A 12196-nucleotide genomic window follows, 5' to 3' on the forward strand; every position below is an offset into this window, starting at 1 on the left:
TTTCATAGCCTATTCTCATTTGTTCTGGTTTACAATGCCGAAATTAGGTTGTCAGTGCTATTTTGCTTCCATGTGCGGCTTCATTGTCTTAGACTTTCTACCTTTTCCCATCTCTTTTCTCTTTGCTATTTTAAAACATTAGAGGATATACTGCAATATGCAATATAGTGTTCAAAAAATAAAGGTTATCACAATAGGGCTTAATCTAAGACAACTAATACATTTATAGAAGGTCTTAGTTACCTGGATGTCAAACTGGATCCGGACTTTAAACCTAAATATGACAAATCATTCGTAATTTTGGAGCAGGGACTTTAACTCTCAACTCTCATTATCTTGTTCTCTCCGTCAATGTTTTCTTCTATGACTCAATTTTTATCTTCAGAACCTCTGCAATCAACCACACATACAGTGGTGGACAAAATTGTTGGTACCCCTCAGTTAAAGAAAGAAAGTTCCACAATGCTCACTGAAATGACTTGAAACATTCAAATATAACAATAAATTAAAATTTATTGAAAATTAAATAATCAAAATCAGCTATTACTTTTGAGTTGTTGATTAACAGAATTATTTAAAAAAACAAACTAATGAAATAGGGCTGGACAAAAACGATGGTACCCATAACTTCATATTTTGTTGCACAACCTTTTGAAGCAATCACTGCAATTCAATGGTTTCTGTATTTGTCAATGAGCCTTCTGCACCTGCCGACAGGTAGTTTGACCCACTCCTCATGAGCAAACTGCTGCAGTTGTCTCAGGTTTGACAGGTGTCTTCTCCAAATGGCATGTTTCAGCTCCTTCCACAGATGTTCAATGGGATTCAGATCTGGGCTCATAGAAGGCCACTTAGGAATAGTCCATCTTTTTCTATTGGCCATTCTTGGGTGTTTTTGGCTGTGTGTTTTGGATAGTTGTCCTGTTGGAAGACCCATGATCTGCGACTGAGACCAAGCTTTCTGATCCTAGGCAGCACATTTCTTTCCAGAATGCCTTGATAATCTTGAGATTTCATTTTACCTTGCACAACTTCAAGACACCCTGTGCCAGATGCAGCAAAGCATCCCCAAAACAGAACTGAGCCTCCTCCATGTTTCACAGTAGGGACAGTGTTCTTTTCGTTGTATGCTCCATTTTTGAGTCTACGAACATAGAGCTGATGTGCCTTACCCAAAAGCTCCAGTTTGGTTTGGTGGACATTTTTCAAGAAGCTTTGTAGCTTGTCAACATGCATTTTTGCAAATTCCAGTCTGGCTTTTTATGATTTCCTTTCAACAGTGGTGTCCTCCTTGGTCGTTTCCCATGAAGTCTACTCTGGCTCAAACAACGATGGTGCAATCTGACACTGATATACCTTTAATGTCTTTGAAGGTTGTTCTGGGCTCTTTGGATACAGTTTGTACTATCCGTCTCCTCAATTTGTCATCAATTTTCCTCTTCCGGCCACGTCCAGGGAGGTTGGCTACTGTCCCGTGGGTCTTAAACTTCTGAATAATATGTGCCACTGTCATCACAGGAACTTCAAGCTGCTTAGAGATGGTTTTATAGCCTTTATCTTTACGGTGTTTGTCTATAATTTTGTTTCTAATGTCCTGGGACAATTCTCTCCTTGGCTTTCTGTTGTCCATGTTCAGTGTGGTACACACCTTTTCACCAAACAGCAATGTGACTATTTGTCTCCCTTTAAATAGGCAGACTGGCTGATTATGAGTTTGAAAACAGCTTTGATGTCAGTTAAAGGACATACCTGAGTTCATCATGACCCCCTGAGCAATTAGTTCTCAGTCTTTTATGGAGGTACCATCATTTTTTGTCCAGCCCTATTTTATTCGTTTACTTTTTTCAATAATTCTGTGTATCAACCACTCAAAAGTAATGGCTGATTTTGATTATTTAATTTTCAACAAATTTTAATTTATTGTTACTTTTGAACGTTTCAAGTCATTTCAGTGAGCATTGTGGACTTTGTTTCTTTAACTGAGGGGTACCAACAATTTTGTCCACCTCTGTATGTAAAATGGGATGACAAAGAAGTTTGTTCTTAATAGAGTTGTGGCTCAAAGATGGTTTTAATGGATTGACGTTTTACAAAGAGGAATAATTTATTGTGATGCTTTAACTGCTGTACATCACAGTTTAAAAAAAAATAATATATATATATATATAATCTTGAATTAAAAAAAGCACCTTTAGTACCAGATCCAAACAAAAACTCGTCTTAGGGATTTTTATGCATCAGAACGGAGTGGAGATCAGAGCTTGTGGCCCGCTAACTGTAGCTTCTACATCTCTACTACAAGCTTTTTAAACAGCATTATTTTGCTTGCTCCGAATTCGCAACAATTTTAATAATAAAATATACATTTTTTCCATCATGGGAAAATGCCACAAGAACATGTTAAAAATACCAAAAACACAATTGAAGTGGGTCTTAATGCACTTTTATGTTTGATTTCTTCTTTTACTCTGTTTTTATGTCATTTAAAATTCCCACATTCACTGGCTTCCACTTGTTTTCCTTCATCCTTCTTTCAGATGAAATTGAAATGCTGGAGCGCCTCTGGCTGTCAGGTATCTGCCATAATGACAAAATTGAGGTGATGAGCAGTAAGCTGGACATTGACAACATGGCTGGGGTCTTCTACATGCTCCTGGTGGCCATGGGCCTCAGTCTTCTCGTTTTTGCCTGGGAACACTTAGTGTACTGGAAGCTCCGACACTGCATGGCCACTAGTTCAGGCAAACTGGACTTCCTCTTGGCAATCAGCAGAGTAAGTGTTCCTGCACTTTGCATTTCACCATCAACACTTCCTCTCAAATGACAAGTTAAATGTAGCAACTGCATTGTTAGTAAAAGGTTTGTGTGTCACCATGAAAGAATGCATTTGTTTGTTGTTGTTTTTCTGAACTCTTTTCTGTTCATGATTGGGAGTACTGAAAAGTGTGAGATATGGGGTCATTTTAGTTTCTTTCACTCAATCTGTGAGATTAATTCAAACTAAAATCTTTTTGTTTTATGGGTGTTTTCAATTCCTCAAATAGTGACCTCGACAGGAAGCACTGCATACCATACACTTGATGATTAAAGGGCCTATATCAGGGGTGTCAAACTCATTTTCACCGAGGGCCACATCAGCATAGTGGCTGTCCTCAAAGGGCCAGATATAACTTATACATTAAACTAAATGTAATGAAAAATAAACGTAACTACTCCTTAATGTTAAAGAACTCATTTATTTATTTATTATAACTTTTTAAATTGACAATTACAGTTGCATAGAAAACGTATATTTGCTCGTTACTCTAGCATCAATTCTTTTAAATTTGATTCTGTCAGGTTAGGTTATATGTATAGTGTTTAAGTCCTAATGTATAGTTGCCCAATCCGATATTTCAAGTCCAATTCCCCCTAGGAATGAATAAATGCACACCAATTTTGATTTTTTTATCTTAAGAAATTAAAAACTTTTATGATCGGGCCACATTAAATGACATGGTGGACCACATTTGCCCATATCATACTTTTCTTAAGCCTTTTGAAGAGAAAACTATATCTATATATGATGATATATTACTTTTGGCACTCTAAAGAAGAATTTCTTTAAACGAAATATGAGTAATTTTGCAGCTAATTTTCCTACCCAGAAGTAAGACGACTTGATCTTTGAGGCACTGGCTTTCGTTCCTTGTGGGTGCCGCCAATTTCATGACAGCAACCTAGAGCTGACCTCAGCAGTGTGTCTGCGTTCCGCTCATGAAAACAAAGAACCTATGGATGTGCATATAAAAGGAAAACATTTTGCAGATCACTGCTAGCTCAGCAGAAAAGGTGTGTGGATGTTAGCCTGGGGGGCGGTGCTGACAGTGCAGACTTTTCCTGGAAGGGGGCTGTTCTCACTGGTTTACGTCAGCTCGTGAGAACCCGCTCGTTTTCGTGGATTTGTAGGGCCTGGTGCTCAGGGCATTCGTTTTAAGAGGAATGCTCAGAAAAGCGTGAATAAATGAAAATAAGTAATGAACATTATAATACATGTAAAAGCTAAAAAAAAGTTGATTTAGCATGATATGGGTCCTCTAAGTCTGGTTTAATCCTTCACACAATTTTAGTTGGCATCTAGTCAAGGTTTTTTCAATTGACTAAATAATAATAATAGCAATAATAAAGCATTTTTGCTTTTCCTTACAAAAGTTCAATTCCTTTTATGTTTTATTACCATTCTGAATCTCCCTCCTTTGTTCTTTTCAATTTCTAAAATTTCACCAACATTTACACTGAAAGTTACAACTACAACAAATTCCTTTTATCTCATTCAATATGTTGCAGTAACTTCAATTAATCAGTCAAATAAAGTCAAAATCATATAACACCATCATATATCATGGGTGTTCACTGATTAATAGTGATTTTGTTTATTTCCATTAGGGCATGTATAGCTGCTGCAGCTTTGAAGATGAAACGGCACCAAGTGGAGCTAAATCTTTGCCTTTGCATCACCACACTGCAATGGTTACAGTTTCAGCTCAGCCACATGTTGTCACAACATCAATGACAAACCCAGCCCATGCCATGGCACAACAGCAGCAGCAACCACAGCAGCAGCAACCCCAGCCTGTATACAAAACTCCTCTACCAGGTTCTCCTCCCACCGTGCTGCATTCTGGGACAGCACTGGGTTCCTCCAGCAACCCCATCGCTGGTGCGCCTCTTCCTTGCTCCACTTTCTTGCCAAGGCCAGACCGTCGACTGGCTGTGGTGGATCGCTGGAGGCTGCCCAAAACTGTTACAGCCACCAACCCCATGGCTGTACGAGGGGCCATCAATGACATGGGACCCTTTGCACAGAAAGTCCCACCAAACTGGGCTTCAGCAGCTGGAGGAGGTGGGGGGCTTGATGGCTATAAAAGATATTATGGTCCCATTGACCCTGAGGGACTGGGGCCCTGCATGGAGCAACAAGTAGGGACCCAGACCCCCAAGACTATGCCAAGGGGCCACCCCCAACCCCCTCCAGCTAGCGTGGCCTTCTTCTCAGAGAAGAGCATGGATCATGGGGTGGGGAAGAAGGTTGTGGGAGGTGGCGGTGGAGGTCAGGGGAAAGGCGCTGTTAAACCTCTGGGTACTCCCAGACTGCCTCCTAAGAGTCAGGCCCCCTTGCCTCCTACACCCCCACTGCCACACCCCTCTCCCCCTCTTCCTTCATCCTTCTGGAGAAAACGCAGGCCCAAAAAACCCAAAGAGCCTGGTGGACCACTCTACGAGAACATTCTACCTTTGGGACGAAGAGGAGGAGCACGAGATGGTGTCAGGGATGGAGGAGGGAGGAGGGCGCGTCCCCTTTCTCCACCACTCTCGCTTCCTGTACCAGTGCCCCTCAGTCCCTCCTACACGCCTCCTTCTCCCTCAGCATCCTTACACTATACCTCCTCATCTGCTTCGTCAACCACCTCGTCCACGTCCTCTTCGTCATCGGCATCATCTTCTCGCTCCTCATCTCCCACCTACTCTTACAGCTCCTCCAGGAGCGCAGATGACAGAACTGGAGGACTTGATGGAGAAGATGATGATGATGAGGAGCTGACAGAGGAGTCAAGCCTTCTCCTTGGAAGAGGAAGAGAGAGGGAACGCTCAATCATCCGGCCTCGTTCCCTCAGCCATGGCCGCTTGCCACCCCCAATACCCCCCAGAAAACCACGCACATCCTGGGGTGACAGAGAAAGGGAACGAGAACGGGAAAGAGGGGGTAGCCAGCTGTCCCAGCTCCAAGAGTGGTGGGCCAGCTGGAATGACAGGGACCGGCGTGGAAGTGTTGGAGATGCTGAGAGACAAAAAATGGTGAAGAGGAGGAGAAAGGAAAAAGAGAAAGAAAAGAAGAGAAAGAAAAAGAACAAAAAGAGAAAAAAGAGGGAAGAAAGAGAAAGAGAGAGGGAGAGAGAAAGAAAGCGTAGGAAGGTGAAAAAGAAGAAGAAGGCACTAAAAACTAAGAAAAGAAAGAAATCCATTGGAAATGAAAAACGGTCTGAGCCAGAGGAGGGAGATGTAGAACTAGAGAGAGAAGGGGAACCTGAAGGGGAGAGAGAAGGAGGAATACAAGACTATGCTTCCTTTTCTTCCCAGTATAGAAACGCATTTGCAGAGAAAGGGCGGAACTCATGGGAAGGGGAGAGAGAGAGAAACAGGAGAGAGGGAGTAGAAGAGGGCATTGACAGGGAAGAGGAAGAAAGTAGAAGAAGCAGGGAGAGAAGGCCAAAATCTTCACATTCTCATTCCAGACATAACACCAACAGTAAGCGCTATCCCAACTTAAATAAACTTCCTGCATCTGTAAAATTTTGGGGAAATGGAAGAGGAGATGGGTCAAATGCTCAACCGTCATCCTTCCATCCACTTCTTCCATCTTCCAAGCGGAGAAAAGGTGGAAGAACCGATAGAGAAGATAGCAGTAAAGTTGGAGAGCGTCGTCCTTTGTTAATGCGCTATGAAAAAGACAAAGCGCAGACTAGAGAAGGATTGTCATTTCATGAATGGGACTCAGATGAAGAAGATGATGAAGAAGAAGAGGAGAGGGATGATGTCAGAGAACGTATGGAGGAAAGGGGAAGGAGGACAGGAAGGGGAACAGTTTCTGAGTCAGAGAGAGACAGGACCAGGCTAGAAGACAGTTACTCAGATGAGGGATCTTCAGGGGAATTTGGCCGTTTTGAAAGATACTGGGATGAGGGAGCAGAAGGAGGTGGCACTGGAATAGGTGGCATAGGTGGAGGAGGCTGGTTCTTTGGTACCTACCCCTCCAGAGAGAAAGGAGGTAGTATCAACAGTCGAGATGATTCATTACTGGGAACCAGAGCAGAGGGCTGGTTTGGAGCTGACTTCTGGGGTTCAGGGCCAGGTGTTGGTTGGGGATCTGGGGGAGGGAGTGGAGGGTTGGGCTCACAGTGGCCTCCTCCCCCAGCAGCTTTTCCTCCTCCTAGACGATACTGGTCTATGGACAAAATTCCTGTCAAAGGAGAGAAAAAGTTGAAAAGAGGAGGACCCAAAAGCAAAGGGCGGACTAGGGAATTGGTGGAAGACGCAGGGCGGTCAACAATGTGTTCCTGTAGTCTGTACCCCCACCCACATCCATACCCACATCCTCATAGTCGCTCTCAAACCTCTCACTCCAAGAGAGGATCCTCAGCGCATTCCCATAGCCAAGAAGAGCTTATCCCCCACTCCCACAGCTTTAGCGGGGGCTCCCATCCTAAGTCTCTGCCTTCCAAACCAGATCCTAGTCAGGCCAAATCAGGCAGCCAGTCTAACCTCAGCCTCAGCACACAACCCACAGACCACCCACCACCACCCACACCATCGTCACCACAACAGCCCACCTCTCTCCCAATGACAATTCCTCCTCCTCCTTCCTCATCTTCCATCTCACCACCAGCAGGGGTAGGGATAGCAGGACAGGCTCAGGCTTCAGCCAGTGCCAAACTCCAGTATCAAAGACTGCGCTCTGTGCCACAGCCACGGAGGTTCTACTCTCCCCACCTGCCACTCAAAGCCAAGAGCCTGTGCTCACGCAGAGGATCTGCCCACTTTTCCAGCCTGGAAAGTGAGGTATGACAGGGGGAGAGGAGAGAGGGAGACGTGGGAGCGAGCACCAGAGCTATTGAAAACCATGGTGCCGTGGCAGCTGGAGCCAGGGATAACACCAGAGAAATGTCTGCCCTGGTGGCCATAGGTAATCAATTAGCAACCATCACTACAGGAACTAATCTGGAAAGGAGTTACATTTCTAACCCTACTCTTGGAGAGAACAGTACAACCCACTCCATTGTGCGTGTTCTTGTGAGGGCGACTGTGAGAAGCCACACAAGGGTGAGCTACATGCGCCTGGATGGTTCCAATGATGACGAGAGTGAAGGTGAGGTTATATCACCTGGGACAACTTCCCCAGAACTTCTCCTCTGCTCAGAAATGAGCTTTGTGATGTCATCTTCGGTTCTCCTCCCCTCCCCGAGTAACAACTCTGGATAACAATAACCTCCAACCTGTGAGTAATGATGTCATGTTTGCATACACGTGCATGCACACAAAGAAAATGCTCAAAACGTCTCCCTCCCTCTGGCTTTGAGAACACATCTCAGTGGGATAGGGAGAGGTCCACTACTCCCAAAAGAGGCCAGTGTTTAGTCAGTGGAGTCAGACTCCTTTCCCTCATTGGGCTGCTGGCTTTTGAACTGGACACTGCTTCTTGGTGTTAGAGAGACTTCTCTTTTTTCTTCCCTTTTTTAAATCAGTTGATATGAAAAGCAATGCAGTCACCTCTCATGCACTGTCTGCCTGATCACCTTTCAAAGAACAGAGAGGACAGTGCCACTTATTTGCCCTCTGACCTCATGGCGTCATCAGACCCATCTAGCTCTACCCCAGGACCATCTATTTGATGTCATGTTTTTCTAGAAACTCTTTTAATCAGTTGGTCAACTGAGTTGGAGCTCATCATGTCTTCACTGGTCCAATTGCAAGTTGAACAGTCAAAATCTGAATAACACATTAAACATTAACAAGAGAAGTTACAACATAGATGTGTAGCAGAACTTCTTTTCATGTCTGTCTTTGCTTTTCTCATTGAGACTTCTCTTTCCATTCTTTGTTTTTACTCTGTTAATGTTTCCCTCACTGTAGTAGTGTTTATTCAAAGAGGAGTCTGGATGTGGCTAGTGTTGGAAGTGGGAATGATCTAATAGCATTTGCCAAATTGTATTGATGATCTTTGAATGGAGATGAAAAATAAAACCTAATCGTTTTTCATCCCACTTTAATTCAGCTTTTTATAGGTAGATCAAGGAGTGTTGCAGTATCTATAATTGGCACTAGATGGCTGCAAAATACTCAAATAAGCTTTTGAGATGTGTGTGAGACTTGCAGTGAGTCCAATTATTGAAAGTAAAACTCTAGACTGTATTATTTCTATAGCAAAGTCATAAGGTTGGGATTTATCCAGAGGTAAATGAAAAAAAAGTTTTTGCAAACCATTGATTCTTTTGTGCCATAGCTCAGTTTGTGGATGATGGATTATGTGAAGCACAATTCCTCTGTGTATTTTTCTGACGTGTGCCACAGCACAATCTCAAGGCTTCTTAACTGATACCATTATTTACTAGAGGAGGTAATGTCACAGATGTGAACAGTTAAGGTCATCATAAGCAAGATTTAAATATGTCAATGTCAAGACATTTTTCAAGAGCTGATACTTTCATTCATGAATTCATTTGGCAAATAAGACTGAACAACATACTGTGAATGTTTTGAGGTGCACATGCAGTAACTGACACTTTACTGAGTGCAGTCAGTGATAACTCCTTTTATCAAGATTATCAGATGACTGTTTGACTTTGAGCAATATTCCCACCTTTAATGTGACAGGGAAGCAGTGGCAGATCCTTTAGGTGTTTTGCTTTATGATATAAAATTAGATCAGGGTCAGACATTTTGTTTATTTATTTCATTTTTTGCTAGTAAGGTGCATTTCAGCTAATTCGGTCGAATATGAGAGTAATAAACTGACAAATTTGTCAGCACCCAATAAATGTTAACTGACGTCAATATAAAAATGCTACATATTAAAGATTGAACAGTAATATGTAGCCTGTTACCTTATGGGTTGTGCCAAAAAGCCATCTTCAGTGTAATCTGTGCCAACATTTCTCACACTAAGACCAGCCACAGCCCAGCTCTTCTTCTATTGTAGTTGAATGTAGCGTTGACATGATGTAGCAAAAGAACATCTACTTTTTTTTGTAGCTTTTTGGATGCTATCCACAATGGCTAGAAAGAGGGGGTAGGGGGCTGATTCGATAACTAAGGGGCTGTGCGTTGTGTTTGTGCATGTCGTCACAGATCGAAGGGTTAGTCGACCTTCTCGCCTTCCCTTTTTTCACTCCTCTGCCCTTCTTAAGGCCAGACTGTACCTTTCAATTGCCTACGGATGGCTTTTTTCCCAAAAGCTTGTGCGGGGCAATTTTTTAAACTGTTTTTACAGAAATGCTTTTACCATTTCTTGTCCTTTGAAAATCCCCACACACATTGCATGCTTAGCTGAAGGAAAGCACCATGATTTATAGTTGGAAAGATGTGTAGATTAATTATAACCTAAGCTTGGTAGCCAGGATGGCCAATCGTACAGCAACTGTATGATTGCTTTTGTCATTTTCCACTAACTAACAGGGCTTAAACCTGGCGTGTCATTAAGCATTATTTGTTTTTATTGAGGCGCTAAAACTTAAGTCTGTGACTGCATGAACAGAAGTGGCTCTTGACAACCCTCTAGCTTATTTTGGTTTATTTAATTTTATGCTGAGAAAAAAATAATATATTAAAATATACTATGTTTTTGAGAATGTACCATGTTATACTGTGATTTAACTGAGATATTTTATTGTATTCAATCATCCTTTGAATTTTATTATTTATCTATAAAGAACTATATATGTACAAATAAATATATGCATATATATACATACAGGTATATATATATATATTAGTTAAGTTTGGTATATTTGGAGGAAGTGTTAGATGAAATAGTTTTAAATGTTTTAGCTTTGTAGCAATTCTAGACACAAAAATCATTTTTGAATTTTGATTCCTCCTATATGACTGTGAAGACATTAGTGCCTGTGACAAAAAAGACAAGTAAAAGTCAAAACTCTATTCTTCTGTATCTACTCGAACTGTCACTCCTCTGGTACTACCTAACATAACAGTTTGACATTCACTGCTTTTACACATTGATATGTTTCTGTCACTCTTTCTTTCTGCTTTCTGATACTCTCCTTTAAGGTTCTTTCTCCTAGTTTTTTTAAGATGAATTAATAATCATTCTGTGTTTTTTATTTTCAAACCTTTAATACCTGGTGGCAACATTCCTTGTTTAAATAATTCATCCAATGCCCTTTTCATTCAATCATGTTCTGTTCCTTTTTACTTAGCAAAAAAAAAAAAAACAGAGACCAGTAGATACTGTGTTCTTGCTCTTTTTGACTGATTGTTGATGACGATAATGATCAAATTATTGACTAAAGAAATAATTTATGAACATTGTTACTATTGCTGATGTGACTGAAGTGTGTATCCAATGACCACACCACTGTAGCAAGTCTGGGCTGTACCACACCACCAGCGAGCAAGCGGGGCCACAGTTGCTATGGTGTTGCCATGGAGTTTTAATGGCGTTGCCATGGTGTTCCTTGTACCGCTACCACCTGGTGCCTACTGGGTAATATAGCATAATTTCATTGGCTTCTCCCAAGATATTGGTCAAATATCAGCCATTGGTCCAGATCGTAATTAATGTGGATGGAAATGTTGTAGAAATTTGGTTTGTGAGGAATGCTGATGGACAAACTGGCAGCAACATGTCTGCTGTCAATGCTGATCTAGACTGGACTGGCTTGGCTCAAAATGGCTAGATGCGAAGTTGATTAAACTACCACCTGAACTGTGTTATTTTTGTGGCTGTATCTTACTAATAGCTTGAAACAGGATGTGATGGAGGAACTTTTCTTCCTTTAAACTTGTGCATGTTTTTAGCATTAAAGAGAAGTGATTTGTATTATTAACATTGACAGGCAGAATTAAGTGTTGCGTGAGCACGAATCATAAACCCACCGCAGTGCAACTGCAGTACTTTTGCTTTTACCTGATTTTTCATCTTTAACACCTTCTAAAAATTTACACATCAACACATTAGCTGTGTGAGGATACTTGGCACACACTGCACATTTCAATCCACCATGTATTCTCATGTGTCCTAATCCTGCACCTAACACTGATTTGTTACCTGCTTTGATCTCCCAAAAAAGTATTTTTTTTGTACTTATACTACCAAAAGGACATTTGCACATTCTGCATGTTTGACACTGTCCAGTCTGCTTCATGAACTTTACCCTCTGCTTCACATTGTCCTTTTTTTTCCTTTCACATCAGCCACGGCTAAGAGCTGTGAGGTCCAAATAATCACATTTACTTTGCCTACTTGCTTCTCTTTCCATTTTTCCTCTTGATAAGGATCCACTTTCATTTATTTAACTTTTCTTTAGTAAAAGTACCAAATATTCCAGTCCAGTCTAGTACAGTGTGCTCCAGGAAACTCTTGTTCCCGAGTTTGTAAGTGATCTTGGTGCAGCTTAAAGCCTATTCCCTTTCTTCACTGGCC

The 12196-nt window shown here is 41.6% G+C and overlaps 1 protein-coding gene across 4 annotated transcripts in view; it reads left to right on the top strand.

Annotated features, from left to right (window-relative positions):
• The window catches only part of grin2db (glutamate receptor, ionotropic, N-methyl D-aspartate 2D, b), a 61375-nt gene extending 49891 nt beyond the window's left edge, over positions 1-11484 (top strand). For all 4 annotated transcript variants that reach the window (XM_023964580.2, XM_023964578.2, XM_078932729.1 and 1 more), the window contains exons 15-16: positions 2538-2773; positions 4426-11484. In XM_023964580.2, the coding sequence (XP_023820348.1) occupies positions 2538-2773; positions 4426-7602 (3413 nt within the window). In that variant the 3' untranslated portion in view covers positions 7603-11484. The remainder of the gene's footprint in view (positions 1-2537; positions 2774-4425) is intronic.
• The last annotated feature ends 712 nt before the right edge of the window (positions 11485-12196 follow it).

The sequence above is a fragment of the Oryzias latipes genome, chromosome 16 (assembly GCF_053564925.1).
Source record: "Oryzias latipes strain Hd-rR chromosome 16, Olatipes_Hd-rR_3.1".
Taxonomy (NCBI): Eukaryota; Metazoa; Chordata; class Actinopteri; order Beloniformes; family Adrianichthyidae; genus Oryzias; species Oryzias latipes.